This window comes from Hipposideros armiger, unplaced genomic scaffold, assembly GCF_001890085.2.
Source record: "Hipposideros armiger isolate ML-2016 unplaced genomic scaffold, ASM189008v1 scaffold_32, whole genome shotgun sequence".
NCBI lineage: Eukaryota > Metazoa > Chordata > Mammalia > Chiroptera > Hipposideridae > Hipposideros > Hipposideros armiger.
The window spans coordinates 3,489,047-3,509,630 of record NW_017731382.1 but is presented as its reverse complement, the minus strand read 5'-3'; the positions used below and the strand labels follow the sequence as shown (position 1 = coordinate 3,509,630).

Genomic DNA, 20,584 nt, shown 5'->3' with positions numbered 1-20,584 from the left:
ATTCCAACATTTGTGGGCCTTACACACTGTGGCCTTCGTGAGCCCTTCTTGCATAAAGAAATATTAAATATTACGTATTACACTGCATTAGTTCTTTATACCAGTTATATATACATAGATAGATATAGATAGATATAACTCAGGTTGGATTCATTGTTATAATAGTCATTGTTCTAATGATTTTAAAAGAAAACATTTTCACGGGACCTAGATACTGTGCCTGACAGGTTGGCTCTGCCATGTGCCCAGTTGTCAGATGAGGAAACTGATGCTCTAAGGACGAAAGTTGCAGGGAAGAAGAGGGTGGACCTGGGACCCCGAACCCAGACCAAACGTGAGTCTAGTTCAAAACTTCTAACCAGAGCTAAAATTTCACAGACCTCACCAGGCCGTGCCCCTGGGTCAATTCAGGAAGTTCCCTCAGCCGGCACTCCGCCCAGCTCCACCCGGCCCCGGGCACTGGGATCAACGTGGGTGGGGTAGCCCCGCCCCTTCGTTCAGGCCCCGCCTCCCCCAGGCTCCCGCCCGGCCCTGGACGCCTGGAGCAACGAGCAAGGGGCAGCCCCCTGCGCCCCGCCCCTTTCTCGTGGCCCCGCCCCCGACCGAGGCGCGCGTCCGAGCGTTCACGCGTCCGCTCCGCCGTGCGCATGCGCCTTGCTCGCGCGCGCGCTCGCGGGAGAGGATGGCGGGGGCCGCGCCGGGCGCCATCATGGACGAGGACTACTTCGGGAGCGCGGCCGAGTGGGGCGATGAGGCGGACGGCGGCCAGGTGAGGGGGGCACCGGGCGGCCCCGACGAGGACTGTTGGTCTCCGCCCCCTCCGCCCCGGCCCCGCGGTCACCGTGTGGTCTAAGCACAGCGCGCCCCACTCGCCGCCGCCATTCACCCCAGGCCGGCGGGGCCCGCCCCTCACGCCGCTGCCCGCCGGGGGGTCACGCACGCGGCTTCGCCGGCCTCTGTTCCTGCACTTGCAAATGAGTGGGAGTGGGGGCGAGGGGCGGCACCCCGCGGAGTGAGCCCCGCGCCGCGGCTGTCACGGTGCAGGGCTCGTGCTGGCTCCCAATCGTGGCACGAGGTGACCCGCTGGCCTCGGACTTGGGGACAGGCGCAGCCACGTGCTGGTCCCCCTGGTCCATTGTCTCCATCGCTACTTGCGCAAACTGCTGGTCGCCCAAGTCGTCCAGAGGAGAGACACTCAGCCTCGTGGCGGGCTGGTGTCGGGAGCATCCTGCTCAGAATGCCAGTACCTTGTCACGTCGAGCCTTCGAGTCGCAGAGTGTCAGAACGAAGGCGTGTTGAGGGCCAGCTAGTCCAGTGCGCTCATCGGATGAGCGGAGCACGCCCGCTCCGGGCCCTGGCTCGTGTGGGCAGGGAGGGCAGAGCCAGGCCACACCTGCGGGCTGCGGAGCCTCAGGTCTGCAGAGCGTCCGTCAGGACCCCCGTGCGGCCCTCTGGCCCTCCTCGGCTCTCGCGGAGGACGTCGGGGTGGACCGGGTGTTCTTTTCCCGGCCCTTCTGACTGGCCGCTCGGAGGAGGGCGAGGTCTGCCAGAAGGGTGGCGCGAGCTGGATTTGGAAAGCTAGTGGTCGGTCATGCCCTGCGCCCCCAGTTCCGGTTCCTTGAGGCCGTGCCGGGTGGCTTGTGGAAGGCGGGAAGATGTGTCCGGAGGCCGCCGTGATGCGAAGTCCGCCCCGGAAGCGCAGAGCTCCTAAAATGCGAATAGCGTAGTTCGGCTGCAGGCCGCCCGCAGGCGTGGCGGGAGGCGAGGCGGGCCTGGTGAACGGGCGGAAGGGGCGGCCATGCTAGAGCGCGGGCGTCTTTTCTGAGAGCGAGGCCATCAGTCTAGTGGCGTACGGAGCTGACTGTGGAATCCGTGTGAAAGGTGAAAGGAGCGCGGACTGCTGAATGCTAGAGTCCGGAGAAGGGGGGGGCGGGGAGAGACGTTTCCGAGGAGGGAGGCGCCATGGCCCCAGGGGAGGTGGAGTAGAACTGGAAGAGGGTCCAGGTAGGAACCCCCGAGTGCAGACACGAGGGGCCTCAGGGTGTAGCCCCGCCTTCCTCCACGGCTCCCCCACACAGGCATAGGCTGAGAGAAGACCCCCGTCCCCACAGGGCAGACTGCTCCCGCAGCACGTGCTTTCAGGTGTTACACTAGACCTGGGGCCGGGGAGCGGGGGGACGACTTTCCTGGAAAGGGCTGGATGGTGAATATTTCAGGCTCTGCAGGTCTCTCACAACTACTCAGCTCTGCTGTTATTGGGGGAAAGCAGCCGTAGGTAGTATGTTTTTTCATAATGCGTTCCCTTTAAAAATTACTTACAAAAACAAGAGGAACGCTAGAATTGGCCTGGGCCGTAGTTTGCTGATTCCTGGCCCAGCTCTTAGCCCGTTATGTTAGAGTCAGGTGCATGGAGGCCGGTCTCCCCTACTGGCTTGTTTCTTTCCTTTGGTGGAAAGAGACGTGCCTTGTCTTATACGTTCTGAGGTTGCTGGTGACAAGCACAGTGCTCAGTGCATAGTAATTGTTTAGAAAGCACCTGCCTGTTATTTAGGGTGACACGTTAAAGATGGAAGACCTTGGGGTCGTTCAGTCTACAGTCGTCACGTCACCACCCTGCTTTGTCCTTAGACTCAGGAACGTGATTCCTCGCAGAACTGGGACTAGAATCCAGCCAGGCCTGCTGACTCAACGCGAGTCAGTGGTCTTTACTTTCTAACAGCAAACGATGGATTATGCCTTTGAGAACACTGCGTCCGACTTTGTTGGAAGGCGTTAAATGGCACGTGGGAAGTAGTAACAATGAAAGCAATAATAGCTAACATTTATTGAACTCTTACTAAATGCCAGGTACCATGCTTGGCTCTTCAAAACTTAGCTCATGGGGGCCGGCCGAGAGGCGCGTTGGTTAGGAGTTGGCTTGGGACGCCAGCTCTGAGCAGCAGGGCCCCGGTTCGGATCCCACATGAGGGCCAGTGACACTGCGCCCTCTACAGNCAGATCTAAAAGCGGTCGAGTATACATAGGAGGATATTCATTTGTGAGAATTAGAGGCAGTAGAAATGTCCAACACTAGAGGATTAGATAAGCAAAGAGTGTATATAAACAGCAGACTATTAAAAAACAGTTAGAAATAATGCATTAGAAATATTAGACATATAATCAACAGCATAGGTAGAGCTTAGTAATATGGTGTTGAGTTGAAAGAGAAAGCATGGGGGAGAATGGGAAATTAGAAGTAATAGATTGAGATGTAAAACCTAAGAAGGGCCTTGTGTGTACTATGAATTAAGGAACATGTTAATTCAACATGAGCCTAAAGACAAGAAAAAAAAATAGATGAAACATTAAAAGATTGTGGGCCGTCCGAGTGGCACGTTGGTTAAGAGTTGGCTTTGGACGCCAGCTGTGAGCAGCAGGGCCCCGGTTCGGATCCCACATGAGGGCCAGTGACACTGCGCCCTCTACAGCTGAGATGGTGAACAACAGCTCGACCTGGAGCTGGGCTGCCCTGAGTCACCGGTGCAGGTGTAGGCTGCAGTAAGGCTGGCCGGCAGCCGGCATGAGCTTTCGTGAACTGCTGTGAGCGGCCATTCAGTGGCTGGCAACTGACTGCCTCACCTGGGAAGAGCGCAATGATAATACCAACATGGGCCAGGGAAGCGATGCCCTCCACAACTAGACTGAAGAACCAAAGGACAGCTACTTGTCTGTTCCCCTTTCCCCGATTCCCCAATAAAATCTTTAAAAAACAAACAAACAAAAAAACTTAGCTCATGGAATCCTGACAACAGCCAAATGGGAATAGGTACTATGATTACCTTTGTTTAACAGAGGAGGCAATGGGTACCTAGAGAGATTAGGTAACTTATATGACCTCTGCACACAGCTCCTCAGGGTGGAGTCACGATACAGACCCACCCGGTATGATCCTGGATCCCATTTTCTTAGCCACTCATTACTTGTCCAGCCCACTTCATGACATCCTCCTGAAAGCCAAGTGACATAATGTATGTGAAGTACTTTGGAAAGGGACCGTGTTACACAGATTTAAGGTGAGATTATAGGACATTTGTGTTAATGAGAAACTAGCGAGGCCCATGGCATTTCCCCACAGCAGGAGGACGAGTATGGAGAGGGAGAAGATGACGCCGAGGTGCAGCAGGAATGCCTGCACAAGTTCTCTACCCGGGACTACATAATGGAACCCTCCATCTTTAACACTCTGAAGAGGTGCGCGAGGGCTTATTTGTGTTGGGAGGAGGGGGGATAGTTTAGGGAGAATTGTAATAGACCCGGAAGGTGATACGTAAGGAGGAATAACGTGATGTTGGAACGGAGGGCTCCACACTTTAGAAATCTTTGTAACCTAGCTATCTCCCTCCATCCCCGTCCGGTCTGCCTTCATTTCAGCATAATAGCTTGTGTGTTACTTTTTCCAGGTATTTTCAGGCAGGAGGGTCCCCAGAGAACGTCATCCAGCTCCTGTCAGAGAACTACACAGCTGTGGCTCAGACTGTCAACCTGCTGGCCGAGTGGCTCATCCAGACAGGTGCTCCGTGGGGGGCCTGCCCAGCTGCTTGGCACCCCCCTTTTCAATAGGCCTCTGATCACTGTAGTGCTGATAAATTGGAAAGGTTCTTTTTTCCTGGGTTTTAACCAGTAAGGACCGAACTTCTTGTGCATCTTGGTCTGCTTGATTCGATATTCTCACCGTGCCCCTTGAGCTGCCTCCCGCACCAGGCTGCGGAAGTCCAGGGCTACGCAGTGGACGCTGCTCCGTGTGTCATTGTCATAAGTCTGTTACAGCCAGCAGCAGATGATGGACAGTTAGGACTGGGTGTGATGATAGCTTTCAGCTAATGTGATCAAGGTAGAGCCATACTGTAAGTCACTTAACTGGGTACAGACGACATCACTGATGACATACTGTCCGGAAACTAGCCCAGTTGTGCTGTCACAGTGACTAGGGACGAGTGTCCCTCTGCTCCTGTGCAGGGGTCTGTCTTTCCACCCTCCCACCTGTCTATTTTGGCAATTTGTCTTTGTCCTTAGTGAGGTTTTGAAGATGACCTTTCCATGTAGACAAGGTCGAGCATCCTCGTGTGTCCTGCTCTGTGCTCCATTTTGGTTCTTATCATTGAATGTGATTCATAAATATCAACTCTTATAAGAGGTCCAAAATTTGAAGTTGTCAGAAGCGATTTGGTGATACTTGACTCACACATAGACATTTGACCTGTCCACTTTTCCTAAGGTCATACAACGAACTGAGAGAGCGCCCTTTTCTTCCAGGGGTTGAACCGGTGCAGGTTCAGGAAACTGTGGAAAACCACCTGAAGAGTTTGCTGATCAAACATTTCGACCCCCGCAAAGCAGATTCTATTTTTACCGAGGAAGGAGAGGTGAGAACTCTCTTCTTTCTCTAATGCCAGCTCCTAGGGGCTTTTCTCATTCCCTGTGCACGCTGGAGTCTGAGTAGCGTTAGAGCTGGAGACTGAAATCGGGGTGAGAGCAGACATTGCGCAGCGTCAGAGTCGCCCCTCACGCAGCGTCCTCGGTGTCGTGGGATCCTGCATGCGGAGAGGCGCACAGGTGCTGAGGTCGGAGGCAGAGCAGCAGTTCCCACCTCCCACGTCCTGCTGACTCCAGGGCTCAGGCTCCGCATGGTGTGGTGTTTTCCTTTGGGTCCTCCTCAGAGCAGCTGCCAAGACACAATTAGATGTGCAGGAGATTACAGAGGACACACCTGGAGGGAAGATGGGTGGGGGCTGGAGGAGGCTGGGGGTGCAGTGATGGAGGTCTGACCCCTGAAAACAAGAAGGAAGGGAGGGCGCTTGGGTAGGAGTCTCAGATGATAGTGCAGTTTTCAGAAAGCTTCCGCAGTGTCACCGCAGAGTATTCAGGCCACAACCACCTGTCACTGGAGCCCGTGTCTCCTAGGAACAGGCCTGCCTTAGAGCCCTGCCACCTCAGTCAGTGGTGGCAGCAGCCCGTGGGGAGCCTGGCCTTGGCACACTGTGATGGTGAATTCAGGGTGCAGCCCGACAGCACGACAGCTGAGATGCCACCTCAGGTGGTGATGCACAGAGCCACCTGTGCTATTTAAATTGCCCTTTTCTCATATCCCCAGGGGCGCATATCCCCGATTGAGCATGGTCCACTGTGTGCGTGTGACGCAGCTCCACTATACCCATGCTTCCACTAGGCTCCAGTGTCTCCAGGGAGCCCTTTCAGTATTCTTATGCAGGGCTGGGTCTTCTAGAAGCTGTGACTGGGCGTCCAGGGCTCCAGCTCTGCCAGTTAGCCACCCATGTGGCGTCACCACTCTGGGACTGTAGGACCAGATCTGGACGCTTGCGGGGCTGTGTTCTTCCGGCTGGAAGGTCCTGTGCTTGTTTACACAGCATAAGCGCCTCGGAAGCCAAAGCTGGGCCCCTGGCTATTTGTTTGTTTGTTTGTTGGCAGACCCCAGCGTGGCTTGAACAAATGATTGCACATACCACGTGGAGAGATCTCTTTTACAAACTGGCTGAAGCCCACCCAGACTGTTTGATGCTGAACTTCACTGTTAAGGTAGGAAGAGAACTAGAGTTAGAGGAAAGGGAAATGCGTCTACGAGCAGGGGTGCATTGGGCTGGTGGCTGGGGGTCGTTTTCCTTTGCTCTTTTGGTAAAAGCCTTCACCGTTTCACTTTAGTCTGAGATTGAGAAAGAAAAGCGTAGAGCTTGTGTCTGAATTTGGATCAATGTGGACGGTGTTTTGAGATTTGGCAGGAACATATTGATAGAGTCCGTGGTGTCCTGAGAGGAGCCTTGAAGAGTGTCTGGTGTGTCTCCTTCATCTTACAAAGAAACCAGGCATGGGTGGTTAGCCGGGCCCACAAACCTAGTTAGAGGCGAAGGAGGGGTCAGAGGAAGGGTTTGAGACCAGTGCTTGTCCATCTCACCAGACAGACAACAAGCCAACTTTCTATGAAATGCGTGGTCACATCTTGTTGACACTTCGTTTGGCTTCTTGTTTTTGTGCCGTAGCTCATTTCTGACGCTGGGTACCAAGGGGAAATAACCAGTGTGTCCACAGCTTGTCAGCAGCTGGAAGTGTTCTCTAGGGTTCTCCGGACCTCTCTGGCGACAATTTTGGATGGAGGAGAAGAAAACCTTGAAAAAAATCTCCCTGAGTTTGCTGTAAGTTCTTTGTTTCTCTCGGATTGGAAGGAGGCTGTTTGGGGTCAAGCATTTTCAAACATGAAATGCTCCTTTTCTTTAGAGAACATCCAGGTCAGAAGGCCCCTTTCAGGGGACACCTTCATGCAGAACTGTCCCCGTCTGAGTCTTTTCTCTGCGTTTGTCATTGCTGCAATCGTGACACCCCAAACCCTCTCTCCCTGCGATTTTCCAGAAAATGGTGTGCCACGGGGAGCACACGTACCTGTTTGCTCAGGCCATGATGTCCGTGCTGGCCCAGGAAGAACAGGGGGGCTCAGCTGTCCGCAGGATCGCTCAGGAGGTCCAGCGCTTCGCGCAGGAGAGGTAACAGGCGGGGCTGCTCACCCCCGACTTGGGGCCCCACCCCACCCCATCGCCCTGCTTCCACTGGGTAGACTGCCTTCTAGGCAGCAGAGCTGGAGCAGTCCGGGTGGCTCAACACCTGTGCAGAGCGTGCTTTCCAGAGCACTGATGCGTGTTTGTCAGGTGCCGACGACTGCTCCGCTCCCTGGGTTTATGAGCCTGTGCCTTCACACACTGGGATTCATCAACAGCACATAGCCGGAATCCTGAAACAGTTGTTCCGGGGTCTCCTTGCTGTATTGTAGTGATATTTTAGAACACAATTAGCTCTTATTGTCTTTATTTTCTACTAATGGTAGAAATAAGGTATTTCAAGTGTGTTTCCTTTTAGAAGGTCTGCGAGCTGTATTTGAATCATTCTTTCCCAGTTAGCTCTGAATGTGGTTTTCCTGGGTCAGTCAGTCAGTGTGCCAGTGAATGACAGAAATATGAAAACCAAGGGGATCCCAACAATTCAAAGCATTACATGTGGAAAAAGGAAGGAAGGCAGGAGGGAGGGAAGGGAGACAGGAGGGGTTACCACCCATGCGGCCCACCGTGTTAACTGGAGGACGTGATGGTTTTCCTCAAGGGGCCACGATGCCAGTCAGATCACGCTGGCATTGGGCACAGCTGCCTCCTACCCCAGGGCTTGTCAGGCCCTGGGGGCCATGTTGTCCAAGGGAGCTCTGAACCCGGCCGACATCACAGTCCTGTTCAAGATGTTTACAAGCATGGACCCGCCTCCTGTTGAACTTGTAAGTTGCCTAGTTTAATAAGAAGGTGGGACATCCCCATGCCAACTGGAAGGGTTATTTTGGAGAGTCTGTTTGCCTTACTCCTCTGATGTCAGTGAGTGACGTTGCTGGTGAAATATTTCTGTCCTTTTGCCGCCGGTCCTTTGCTGTCACACGCTGGGCCTGCACACATGCGAGCCCCCGCTGGGTAGGGCGTGCCGGGGTGGGTGCACGCAGGCACGCGGCAGTGTGTGGACTCACCCGCCATCTCCCTCCTGCGTTCCTTTTCAGCGCTCTGTGTTTCCCCTCAGATCCGGGTGCCAGCCTTCCTGGACCTGTTCATGCAGTCACTCTTCAAACCAGGGGCCAGGATCAACCAGGACCACAAGCACAAGTACATCCACATCTTGGCATACGCGGCGAGCGTGGTGGAAACCTGGAAGAAGGTACCGAGACCCAGAGGCCACAGCTGCACACCCCCTTTGGTAGTGTCTAGGAGTTGGGCTGCAGGAAGTCACGAGCCCATCTAGTGTCAAAATGTCTTTTGTAGTGTTTATCCATAAAATAGTCAAAGTACTAAATGTCTCAAGAAAATGTGCACAGCATCCGTACTACTCACTCAGACTGTAATTTGAAATTTGTGACTACAGAAGGGACACTGGTAGTCTCCTCGGTTGTCAGTTTCCGTGTGCTGTGCGACTGGGGGTTTGACAGTCAGTTGATTCCTGACTTCAGAGATGGGGGGTGGCTTGCAGAGAGAAGTGGCCACTACCTGTCACCCCACCACAAGGCTGGGAGCTCTGTCGGACTCAACAACTTGTGTTTTCAGAACAAACGAGCGAGCATCAATAAAGACGAGCTGAAGTCAACATCGAAAGCTGTTGAAACTGTTCACAATTTGTGTTGCAATGAGAACAAAGGGGCCTCTGAGCTGGTGGCAGAGCTGAGTACACTTTATCAGTGCATTAGGTAAGCACGGCGAAACTGATTTCTAAAATGAATCCTTTGGGGAGGAGGTAGCTCGAAAGCGCAAAAAGACTTCAGAAAGACGTATTCATTTTATTTACTTTTCCTTCTTTGAACATATATAGAGGACTAAACAGTTTTAGCAGCGTAATTTTCAGGTGTTACTTGACAGAGGTCTGTTCAGAAATTTGACTAAGAAAAAGGAAGACCAACCAGGATTATAAACATTGACTTGTAGGAAAGGGCCTATTTACAGTAAAATAGTATGGCTTACGCAGAAATGATTTGCAATTATGCCAATTATGTAAATAAGCGTTTACTAGGAAAGCTTACCAGTAGGGTGTCCTCTTGGGCTTCTGGGTCTCTGCCTGTTGATCTGTACTCGGGACAAGGAAAGGGTTTGCGAGGGAAGAGTCACCTTCAGGCCGGCCCGCCTGGCTCACGGGGCGCTTTGCATCCAAGAGCTTTTCCTTGCCAACCGGGAACATGCAGTGAGCTGAGTGCCCGCCGACTGGGTTCCCGACGGCACTGACGGTGCCGGCCTCATCACACCGGCGTCACCAACGTGCAGCTCCGGGGAAGCGCAGGAGTTACGGGAGGGCTGCAGCATGTCTCTGAAACCCTGTTTGGTTATGGTTGTTTCTTGACACACTTTGTGTAAAGGAAGCATCCTGCCTCATTTGCCTGTAGGTTTCCCGTGGTTGCAATGGGTGTGCTTAAGTGGGTGGACTGGACCGTGTCAGAACCGAGGTACTTCCAGCTGCAGACAGACCACACACCGGTACACCTGGCACTGCTGGACGAGGTAGGGGCCGCAGGGCCAGGCACAGCGCACGGGGAGTCCCCACTGAATGCTGTTGTCTCTGCGACTGTGAGGCAGACGACGTGTAACAAAACCCATTTCCCACAGGCTGACTGGTTAAACGCGAGTTCAGTTCCTGCAGCAGCCCGCCCCGTGTAACCAAACCCCGCTGACCGAGACAGGCGGGGACCCGCTGCTCTGTCTGTACCTCGTCCTCTTAGGCCTGTGTTGCCAGCACTTCAATGAGCTCAGAAGACACTTTTTGCAAAGCTAGTTATGTCTATACCAAAGGAGGGTTTTCATTTTAAGGAACTATTTGCACTGACTGTAGATTTCTTAGTTTTTGTCAAGTGTCCCTGAAAGGATGAGGAGTGGCACAAAAGCTGCCCGGCTCTGGGACAAATGTTACGGACCACTGCTGGCAGCGAGCAGGTCTTTGGTGGCTGTGACCAGGACCGCGGTCCCCTGTGCTGATGGTGAGCTGACACCCGGCACAGCGCCCGCTCAGCCAGGCTCCCTCTGGCCTGTTTGCAGATCTGCACCTGCCACCAGCTTCTGCACCCCCAGGTCCTCCAGCTGCTTGTTAAGCTTTTTGAGACTGAGCACTCCCAGCTGGACGTGATGGAGCAGGTGAGCGGCGGCCCGCGGGGCGTGTGCCGCGGAGGGAGGCCCCCCTCACAGCCCTCTGCCCCCACTCTTGCAGCTCGAGCTGAAGAAGACCCTGCTGGACAGAATGGTTCACCTGCTGAGTCGAGGTTATGTACTTCCTGTTGTCAGTTACATCCGAAAGTGTCTGGAGAAGCTGGACACTGACATTTCACTCATTCGCTATTTTGTGACCGAGGTCAGCAACACGCCATTCGTTTCATGTTTCATTCTGCTTCCCCCAGCAGTGCCCTTTTTGGCTTAACTTAGTTCATTTCGTACCCAACTCTGAGAACTGTGCTTTCTGATAGTCATGCTGATGACAGTGGGCACCTCCTACCTGTAGGAACTGTCTTGTGTGTTTTACCTACATTATCCCCTGGGGGTCTAATGATGGAGATGGCTGTGAGCAGGAAGCCAGAGGCGGGGAGGGGGGTCCTCCCAGCTGCCCTCCTGCCCGTCAGCCTGCTCTCCGTCCCCGTAGGTCCTGGACGTCATAGCCCCTCCGTACACCTCTGACTTCGTGCAGCTTTTCCTCCCCATCCTGGAAAACGACAGCATCGCAGGCACCATTAAAACGGAAGGCGAACACGACCCTGTGACAGAATTTGTAGGTAAGGTTGACATGACTGTCCCTTAGCTACAATTTTAAATGGCATTTTTTTACCTCCTGTTTCTAATCCTGCGACTTTTCCTTCTGTTTGTTAAAGCTCACTGCAAGTCTAACTTCATCCTGGTGAACTAATTTAGAGCACCCTCCAGAGCTGAGGTGGAACATTCCAGAAAGTTGTTTGAAGAGGTTCATTCATCACCTTGGAAATGTGTTCTGGGGGGAGGAGGTGGAGAACTGCTTAAAAAGGAAAATGTTAGCAGTATACGGGAAAAGCTGCTACTACGAACAGCCCCCTGTCCTTCTTGTAAGTCCTGCTTACCGTCTTCAGTCCCCCAACATGGGGCCCAGGTTCACGTTACCTCTCCGGACAGAGCCAGCTCTCAGCCCCAAGGGTGGTGGGGAGTCCGAAACTGAGACACTTAAATGAACTACCTTCAAAGCTGACTTAGTTTTCTCACAAGAACCTGATTAGCTGATATTTTATTGTAATTGCTTTCATTTTCCAAGAACAAATAAAAGCCTTTCTACTGGGCTGAAAGGTATAGAAAGGTGTTCTCGTGTATAAATGAGGCTCACTCAGGCTGTTCTCCTGTGAAGGCGTGTATTTTATTCATCACTGGGGTGACTTGAAACTGCCATCTCTCCCTCCACCCCCCACTGATTCCAAGGTGACATAAGCACTGGTGGTGAAGGCCGCATCATAGAAAATACCAAACCATCAGCTGAAGACAGTGGAGGGCACGAGATTGACCGCGGTCTGCCCAGGCCACTTCCTTGCCGGGCAGGTGGTCTGCTGTAGTCACCGTGCAGGGGAGCGTCCTGTGCCGGTGTCTACGTCGTCCCACGTTAGATGCCTCTCAGCTACACTCAGCCAGAACTGCGTCGGTCGTTGGCATTTTGACAGGCGTTCCTTTGAGGTGCCCAGTGCCCGTACCAGTTGCTGGATATCAATTTGGCTTGACTTTCTGCCCCCAGTTCCTTCATACCCTGGCAGTACCAACCCAGTGCCCACAGGACAGGATCCCCTCTGGTCATGGTTCGCGGCATCCTTCTTAAGCTGCTCTTGTGGAGATGATTGCCTTAAACAATGGGGTCCCCGAATGTGCAGTTCTCCTCGATGGCAAGGTTGTAATCAGCGCCCTTCCCGTCCTTATAGGTGCTGGTGACTATCCTCATCCAGCCTCGCTCGCCCTGTGAGAAATGGGGGTGCGTCAGCTCTCAGCCACAGTCCCCTGCTCCCCCCAGCCACACGCAGGCCCACCCCCTCTCCGCCTCATCTCTCAGCCCCAAACCCCCTGCTCGACTGCTGCTTCCCTTTCGGGACCCCTGCTTGGAAATACCTTCTGTGAAATATTTAACTTGGTTAATATTTAACACGAGGGGTACAGGGCCCTGAGTGCCAAAAGCTAGTTAATATAACTAAAAAAAAACGTAGACTCTGGACCAGATGACTTCACTTGCCATTCGTGTCTCCATTTGTAGTCATCTGACTTAAAAAAATTGACATTTCATAACTTCTACATTAATCACTCCCCCCCTTCCATTTCATAATAATGGAATTTCTGTGTCCAACTTCATGGTTCATACTAGGTTTTAGAAAATTAAAATTCTGGCAGTTTACCTCTCCTGGATTTTTGACCCAACTCAAAAGTATTTTTGAAAAAATTACACAGTATTGCTTAGGAGCTGAAACTGACAAGAAAAAGAAGGAGGTGGTTGTAAAAGAATAAACTAAACCAAAACTTCTAAAGCGGTGCGTCTCCCCAGGAGATATGTGGCAATGTCTGGGGACATTTTTAGTTGTCACGACTGGGGGACAGGGAGAAGGTGCTATTGGCATCTGGTGGGTTGGGGCCAGGGATGCTGCTACACACACTGCAATGCGCAGGACAGCGACAGCCCCCACACAGCCCAAGTACCTGACCCCAAAGGGCACTAGTGCTCCGGGGCCAGTCCCTGGCTCCCCAGCCAACAGCCATCAGTGACAGCAGGGTCAGTGGGAACGTCTTACCCATGGTTCACCCCATGAATTCCGTACGATCCAGTACTCAGTGCCATCGCTGACGCCCCACCCAACCACGGAAATGATATGGTTGATGTAGGCCTTCTCCTGGTACTCGGCGTAGATGCCGCCGGTGTAGGCAACCATCTTCTCTGTCGCCATGATGCCGCAGCTGAGAGCAAGCAGTTACAGCATCAGCACTTGGATGGAAATGGCTGTAAACTCAAGTCGCAAGGTACATGAAGTGGCTCTGCCTAAACGTCTGTTGTTCCTCACTGGTGGCCAGTCCCCGCAGCCCCACGGCACTCCTGCAGCCCAGGGCCCTTCCCACGCGTGGCCTTCACTCACAAGCACCCTGCGGGCCCACTGGTCAGCTCTGCTTTACTTCGGATTAAACTCACGTGCAGCTGTCTCCAGCCTACGGGGCGTCGGCCAGAAGGACAGCGGTGGAGGCCGCGGCCCGCACCCCCCCACCAGGGCGCCTCACCTGATGGGGCCTTTCGCGTAGATCTCTGCCATCATCTTCTCCCGCCCGGAGAGGGAGCCGTAGTCGCCAACTTTCCAGAGGGTGTAGTTCTGGATGGGGCTGCACTCTTTGAATTCAGTGCAGGTTCCACATTGGTTAAACTTGTCACACTCTGGGGGAGGGGGCAGGGGAAAGTCAGTGTGAGACCACCCCCTCATCAACCCAGGGACAAGCACACCCAGCTCCACGCTCCTCTGCCTCGTTTAGCTAATCACGGACATCATCTGGCATCAGGTGCTGCTTCCTTAATTATGCCGTTGTTTCAGCTGCAAAGGAGTGAGGAAAAGCCCTACCCCAGGCCTTGGCGGGAAGGAGAGATGCACGCTGATCAGCGCACAGTAGGCCCTCAGAAGATAGCCTTTTTTTCTTTTCCTTTAAAGGCCTGGAGAAAGGCCCTTTCACAATCCTCTTAGAGCTGAAAATAGAGTATAACTAAATTATTAGCTCTTAAGGTGATTCTATGGCTGGCCAGTGAATAGGCCAATCATTGGGGAGGTGGGGGGAATAGCATTTCCTAATTATTTTGGATTGAAGTGGTATCAAGAATTAGGCTACAACAAAACAGTTTTAGTTCTTTGTCCCGTAAGGCTCCACACCATCCGTCACTGCGTTCTCCGGCCCGTGACCGGTCTTTTTACTCTTCCACCTGACCTGTTACTGTCATGGTTTTTCATCTGTCCAGGTTCCTCCCCCAGGACTATAAACTCCTGGAGGATTAAACTGTTGGTTGGATGTGCCCCTTGGCCACCAAATGCCCAGTGCCCAGTACAACTGGAAAATGCTGGATCTGTGGCCACATCTGCTAATACAAAGACCAGACTATTTATTGCAAACAGTTAAGTTCCCAGTGAGCTCCATCTGGCCGTCACGCGAGGGGGGTTAGAGGGGCCTGGCCTAGGCTGGACGAGACCAGTTCAGGGCTGAGCTGAGCAGGCCGTGGCCCCAGGGACCACCTGATTCCTGGTTCCTAGCGGTCACTCCCTCCCGCCTCCATCTGTCCCTCTCCTGGCTTTCTCTTGACCCCTGCTGCGTTTACCACTTCAACAAGACTCGCCCAACCAGTCCGGGGGAATTCTTTCTGGCTGGGCAATATGGCTCAGGAAGGCAAGCTGAGGACCCTGCCTGTGGGTGCGGGATGGTGCCTCGTCATGCTGTGCCGCTTCAGAGGGCACAGGGGCCTGGGCGAGCACTTTTACAGATGGGGGGTGGAAAAGCGCCTGGGCTTCCCCCTGCCCTCACCCCCTCCCATCTCAAACAGCCTTGTGAATTCGTCCCAGCACTCTGCTCCAGCTAGGAAGGAGCGCTGACAGAGGCAGGTGACTTGAAACTGCCAATTATGGGCTTAGGGTTTGGACATTTTCTTTCGTTTCCAAGGGGAGCAGCCTGAAAGGAATGTGCCAACTCCAGCGATTCCAGGCCAGCTTGAGTCTGCTGGTCCATGCCACGGCCCCTCGGCCCCAGATCCACCTGAATGCATGCAGCCCGGGGTCATGGGGTGGGAACCAGGCCATTGGGACGCTCTTCCCGCCGAGCCTGCTTCTTCCAGTTCGGGGCAGCAACCTGCCAGCTCTCCCCACCTGGCTCCTGGAAAACTTACTCCCCTGAATGAGGGCCACCTGCACCTCTCCTAAAAAGCCCACGGAACCACCAAGACGCCAACACGTCAGAGCCCAGAACCACGGCCAGGCCCGGCCACAGGGGTACAGGGCTGGAGACACCCCTCCCCAGGCCTCCCTGGGATTCTCAACAAGGCCTGCGGGCTCCAGCTTCCTGCTCCCCCAGACCCACAGGGTGCAAGCCTCCCCCCCCCCCCCCCGCACCCGACCTGAGTGGAGCATGGGCTGGCCTGGGCTCGGGCCGCACTTTCCCTGGGCAGGGTGGTAGGGGTTCCTACTTTGGTCCCTGGCCTGGTAGTTGTTGCAGGTCTCGTCGGGGATGCCATGACTGTGGGCGTACTCCCACACCTCCAGGTCGTTGCCCCCCTCGCAGGAGCCAGCCTCGCCACAGTCGATGACGTTCTGCACCGACAGCAGGGTGGAGGGCCACGCCCCCTTCCTCTTGATGTTGATCCGATCTGCAAGGCAGCACCCAGGAGGGTCAGCACCCACCCTGCCCTGCCCGCTGCTCCGGCCGCCACATGTCCCTCTCTGGAGGGCCCTGTCCACAGACTTCCTGGAGGAGGCCTCCTCTGGCCCTTCCCTGGCCCTGATGTGGACTCTAAGTGCCACGAGGGCAAGGCCAGGCCTGTCCTATCGAGCTGCAGATGCCCCATAAGTGCCGGCTGAAGAGCTGACAGAGGCAGGAACAGGCACTGGAGGGCACCCCATGAGCCAGCGCAGCCCAGGACCTCCAGGCAGTGAGCCAGGGGACCCACAAGGCCCCGTGGGGAAGGCTGGCAGGGACTCAGCCCCTGTGGGCTCTGGGGGTCAGAGGGAGGACTCCGAGCAGCCAGCCAGGGGCTGGTCAGGGTGACGTTCTCATTGCCCACAGGCCGGGTCCATGTCTCACTGTGGGGAGCCAGGGACAGCTGCAAGCAGCCACTGCACCCACCTGGGACCCACTGACATGCTTCTGCCGGCGCTGCAGCCAGTCCTACCACAGCTCCCATCAGCTCACTTTCCACTGTCCCAAGGTGATTTCACAATCTCATACCCCTGCCAGGTGTGAGCTCACGGCCCCACCTCGTGCTCCCGCCCCCACGTTAGAACTCACTGCAGCCTCACCTGTGCTGTTGCTGGTAACGGTGAGCAGGTGGCCCTTTCTGGGCCACCACCCTCCCTTCCCTCCCTCAGGCCCTGGCCCACCTCCAGGCAGACAGAAGCTTCTCACCACATGAAGGCCATGTGGTGGGGCACAAGGGACAATCAACAAATGTCAGAGTACAGTGCTTTGAGGGAAACGGGGAGAGAACTCCAGGTGGGTAGAGAGGGTGGCTGGGCCCCAGGCTGAGGTGGCACCCATGGGAGGGAGGTCTGGGAGAGCAGGTGCCTGGTGTGACAAGGTCCCTCCCGTGCCCCAGCCCCCGGCATGCACACTGGGTCCTGACACAGACTAGGGAGCAGCTTACACGAACTCTCATAGGTCAGGGGAGGATTTTGGTCTCATCTGCATGAAATCTTAGCGGATTTGAGGCAGAACAGAAACGTGACGCGACCTGGGTTTGAATAGGCTCGGTCTAGCTGCTTGTGACCAAACGGCAGGGAGACCAGCCTAACAGCTCCACGCCGAGGCCAGGGGAGGGCAGGGGCTCAGGCCGGCATGTAGCGGTGCAGGGGGCAAGAAGCAGCGGAGTTGGCAAGATAGTCTGAAGGCAGAGCCGACAAGATTTGCCACCAGATTGTACGAGGGATATGAAGTTAGAGGACTCAGGCAAGACTCCAGGCTTTTGTGCCTGAGTGACTGGATGAATGGATGATGTTTTCATTGTGTGAGGCAAGGAGGACCGGAGAAGGACCAGGTTTGGAGGTGTAGGCGAAAAAGGGGTTCTACGGGAAGTCACCTCACAGGACAGTCTGACCATGAATTCCTAACGGGGCAGGTCATGGTGGGTAGTCACGCCCCAGGCATATAATCTTTTTAGTAAATGGTTTATCTTTGCCTTCAGCCAGCCCTGTTCTTGTACACCTAGATGAGCACACCTTTGAAATGCCTCTTTTCAGACCCTCAAGAGAGCACAAGACCTTGTTAACTATCCTGCCATCCCATCCCCGCCTTGCTTTCTCCCACCCCCACTCTTCCTCACGCCCCTCCTTAATTCCCAACACAGAAAAGGAGCTGCAAACTGTCCTCCAGAGCATTTGAGAGCTTGCTTCCCGGCAATTGTCAGTTTGGGCTCAAATAAACTCTTAGAAAAATCCTCTCCAGGTTTGGATATTTTTACGTCGACAGAGGTGAGGGTGGTGGTGGGAAGGACGAGGCGTTCAGATCTGAACACATGAGGTTTGAGGGCTCAGTTGTCTAAGCGAGAGGGAGAAGGGACAACTGGGTCTAAAGCTGTCGTTCGGGTGAAGGGTCTGGGTGCAGCCAAGGACTCAGTCCTGGGAGCCAGACCTTCATTAGTGAAGCTGGGAGGATGAGGAGCTTCGAGGAAGAGGAAGGAGTCGGGCCTTTCCTTGCGTCACAAGGAGGACTGGACAAGCACAGCCCAGGAGGAAGAGGCCCAGGGCCTGAGCACTGGACCTGCCAGCATGAGGGCCCCTTGCTGGTGACTTTGGCAAGGACGGTGCCTGTGGAGTGGGAGGTGAAGTGAAGGCTGGAGTGGGTTCAAGGGTGGAGAAGAGGAAACGTGGAGTGCAGACGCCCCTTCCGGGAGCCCAGCAGTGGGGTGGTGGCTGGAGGCAGGGTGGGGTCAAGCCCTTGCCCGCCTGTTCACAGTCATGGCCAAGTCCAAGCACAGGGAGGAGGGGCCTGGGCAAGGGGCTCAGGTGCTAGACGCCCAGGGACAGGAGGGAATGCCAACTATGGCCGGCTGAGTTAGGGGGCGGCTGGGCCAGGCGCCCGCGGAAATCCCCTTCTGGGGGCTTCTACACGTATTTTCTCAGTGAAAAGAGGAAGAAGGGCCCTGCTAGTGGGGAAAATGTTAGAGGTTTGAGGAGAAAGAGAGCGACGCAGTCTCTCTGCCCAGGTTAGAAATCCCCTTCCAGAATTGTGGCAGGGTTGACCCATCTGAAAAGCGATCGCCTCCAGCCATCCCCTCCCAGTTCTGCAGTCTTACAAATGCAAATCGTGGCATAAGACTCCCTCTCTAAGTTCCTTCAAGCCTCCCTGGGGGCAGAGCCCCTGGTGACCTTTCAGCGCTCCCCGCGCCCCTCCCCCACACTTAGGCCCTGCCGCAAAGGCCCTCTTTCACTTCCTCAGCCAGAGCACCATTCCTGCCTGCCTGCCTGCCTGGCCTCTGCCCTGACTCTGCCTTGAGGCTGCCCATATCCATCTCTCCCAGCGGTTCCAGTGGCTAAGCCTCTGGCCCTGTCCATCTCCCGGCCTTTGCAGCTCCCTGCAGGGCTCCTGTACCTTCAAATGGGGCTTCAGCCTACCTGCCCCGTTTCTCCTCCTTCCTGAAGGGTCAGGTGTATACGCCAGCCCCCAGGAGTCTCCTCATCTGTCCTCAAAAGGAGATGCGGCGAGGCCACCAGGGCGACCCCGCCAGATGCCCACCTACAGCAGGCCTGCCCGCTGAGGGAGGAGACAGTGCCCCCAGCCCAAGGGACTTGCAATGTGACTGCAGGTTCCTGGAACTCAGGGCTGCCCCTGGAGATGGCAGAGCCCCTCCCACAGGCTCCCAGGTGGGCCTGGGCTGGACGAAGGCTCCACTGGGGTGAAGCCGGCCCTTCCCCTCCCCTCCCAAGGCCAGGCTCCACAGCCTTCCCAGCGGGACCGGCCTCAGCTGCTTCTCCTTCCTCACTGGCCAGACAGCGAAGGTCCCCCGGATAAGGGACAGGGCCAGCCTCGCTTCATGCTCCAAGGCCAGGACAGGCATTCACCTCACACGTTAACTGCGGCTAAAAACCAGTTTCACTTCCATCCCAAACACTGGCAGGGAGTTCGGGGAATTTGCACTTCTGGTTTGATCCCAAATGGCCGGGTTCACAAACTTTGGGAGAGGAACCCGGGAGCCACTCGTCACTGGGCTCTAGTGCTAGCGTTGCCTGCCACTGATGGGCCCCAGGCCGGCCTACCCCGCAGAGCGGAGCGGCGACCCAGCCTGTGCCACTCGGCCTTCCTTGATGGTCTGGGGCAGCAGGGGCACAGCTCAGGACCACCCCCCCCCCATCTCAGGCTGAGCCCTGGCATGGACTAACAGGCCCTGGGGAGCCCGGGCTGCGGCCCCCAGCGCTGACAAGGAACAGGCTGGACAGGCCTTCCAGGCCCGCAGTCACGGGGCCAGCGGGCCCCCACCTACCCGCCATGGCGCTGGTGCTGCCGTGCGCCCAGCAGGAGCCGCAGTACTGGGGGATGTGCTGGTTCCTGGTGACACTGGCGTAGTTGACCCCATCCACGCTGCGCCAGTCCCAGCTCTTGGGCAGGTCCTTCGGGGACAGGTACTCATGAGGCCGGGGGTATGTCCTGGGAAGAGACCAGCACCCACAGAATCAGCACTGGGCCTCACGGGCAGCAGACACAGGCAGGGCTCCCTAGGGCCCCCGCCTCCCCCAAATGAGAGGGGGTGGCAGTGAGTCTGTCTCACACCAGGAGACCCCAGCCCTCTCAGAATGTGATGGAGGCGGGACACCACCCAAAGCAGGAACCTTACTGCTCCCCAAGCACTGTTCCAAGTGACAGGAAAGTGGGGGTTGGTCCAGCTCTGCGAACACCAGGGCTCCCCTGGATGTGAAAGCCAAGAGTGACCTCCAAAACAAAGGTGCTCAATTTGACCCTCGAAGGTCAAGGGAGGCAGGGTGCCTGGGTTGCTGGCACCCCAAGGAGGAGGCAGGGTCCCCAAAAGGCAGGAGCGCGCGAGAAGCTCCCCAAGCCGGCGCTGACCTGCGCCCCAGACTGGACAGCCGGTCCCCGCGCGGGGGCCGGTAGCAGCCCCGGCCCGGGCGGAAGTGGAGGCCGGCCCGCGCCGCGCCCGCCAGCAGCACGAGCAGCAGCAGCAGCAGCAGCGGCCCCGCCGGCCCGGACGACGCCATGGCCCCCGCGCCCGGTTCCGCTCCGGATCCCGCTCCGGGGCCTGACTCGAACCCCGCTCCGGACCCCGCACCCGGCGCCCTTCCGCCCGCGCCCCGGTCCGTGCGCCCGGACACACC

At 55.8% G+C, this 20,584-nt stretch overlaps 2 protein-coding genes across 5 annotated transcripts; one reads left to right on the top strand and one right to left on the bottom strand.

Annotated features, from left to right (window-relative positions):
- The first annotated feature begins 610 nt into the window (after nt 1-610).
- NELFCD (negative elongation factor complex member C/D) lies at nt 611-12,026 on the top strand. 4 transcript variants are annotated; one of them, XM_019637309.1, is made up of 15 exons: nt 611-769; nt 4,115-4,230; nt 4,440-4,549; nt 5,293-5,402; nt 6,466-6,573; nt 7,032-7,184; nt 7,399-7,529; nt 8,140-8,305; nt 8,596-8,730; nt 9,114-9,253; nt 9,941-10,055; nt 10,587-10,682; nt 10,756-10,896; nt 11,182-11,311; nt 11,408-12,026. In XM_019637309.1, the coding sequence occupies exons 1-15, from the start codon at nt 683-685 to the stop codon at nt 11,440-11,442; spliced, it is 1,773 nt and encodes a 590-aa protein (XP_019492854.1). In that variant the 5' UTR covers nt 611-682; the 3' UTR covers nt 11,443-12,026. The 4 variants fall into 4 exon arrangements, with proteins under 4 accessions (XP_019492854.1, XP_019492856.1, XP_019492857.1 ...); XM_019637310.1 differs by lacking the exon at nt 611-769 and adding an exon at nt 820-1,881; XM_019637311.1 differs by lacking the exon at nt 11,408-12,026 and having other exon boundaries at nt 668-769; nt 10,756-10,807; nt 11,182-11,305.
- On the bottom strand, nt 11,898-20,568 carry CTSZ (cathepsin Z). Its single transcript, XM_019637313.1, has 6 exons — nt 20,319-20,568; nt 19,738-19,901; nt 15,733-15,912; nt 13,800-13,950; nt 13,322-13,484; nt 11,898-12,501 (listed from the first exon to the last, which is right to left on the bottom strand). The coding sequence occupies exons 1-6, from the start codon at nt 20,465-20,467 to the stop codon at nt 12,391-12,393; spliced, it is 918 nt and encodes a 305-aa protein (XP_019492858.1). The 5' UTR covers nt 20,468-20,568; the 3' UTR covers nt 11,898-12,390.
- Nucleotides 20,569-20,584: the final 16 nt, after the last annotated feature.

Excerpts from the sequence above, each read along its gene's own strand:
- CTSZ (XM_019637313.1), bottom strand. The coding sequence starts at position 20,467 with ATGGCGTCGTCCGGGCCGGCGGGGCCGCTGCTGCTGCTGCTGCTGCTC. Across the intron at positions 19,902-20,318 it reads CTGTCCAGTCTGGGGCGCAG|GACATACCCCCGGCCTCATG; the intron begins GTCAGCGCCGGC and ends GTCTCTTCCCAG. Across the intron at positions 13,951-15,732 it reads CTACCAGGCCAGGGACCAAA|AGTGTGACAAGTTTAACCAA; the intron begins GTAGGAACCCCT and ends CCCCTCCCCCAG.
- NELFCD (XM_019637309.1), top strand. The coding sequence starts at position 683 with ATGGCGGGGGCCGCGCCGGGCGCCATCATGGACGAGGACTACTTCGGG. Across the intron at positions 8,731-9,113 it reads TGGTGGAAACCTGGAAGAAG|AACAAACGAGCGAGCATCAA; the intron begins GTACCGAGACCC and ends TTGTGTTTTCAG. Across the intron at positions 9,254-9,940 it reads ACACTTTATCAGTGCATTAG|GTTTCCCGTGGTTGCAATGG; the intron begins GTAAGCACGGCG and ends ATTTGCCTGTAG.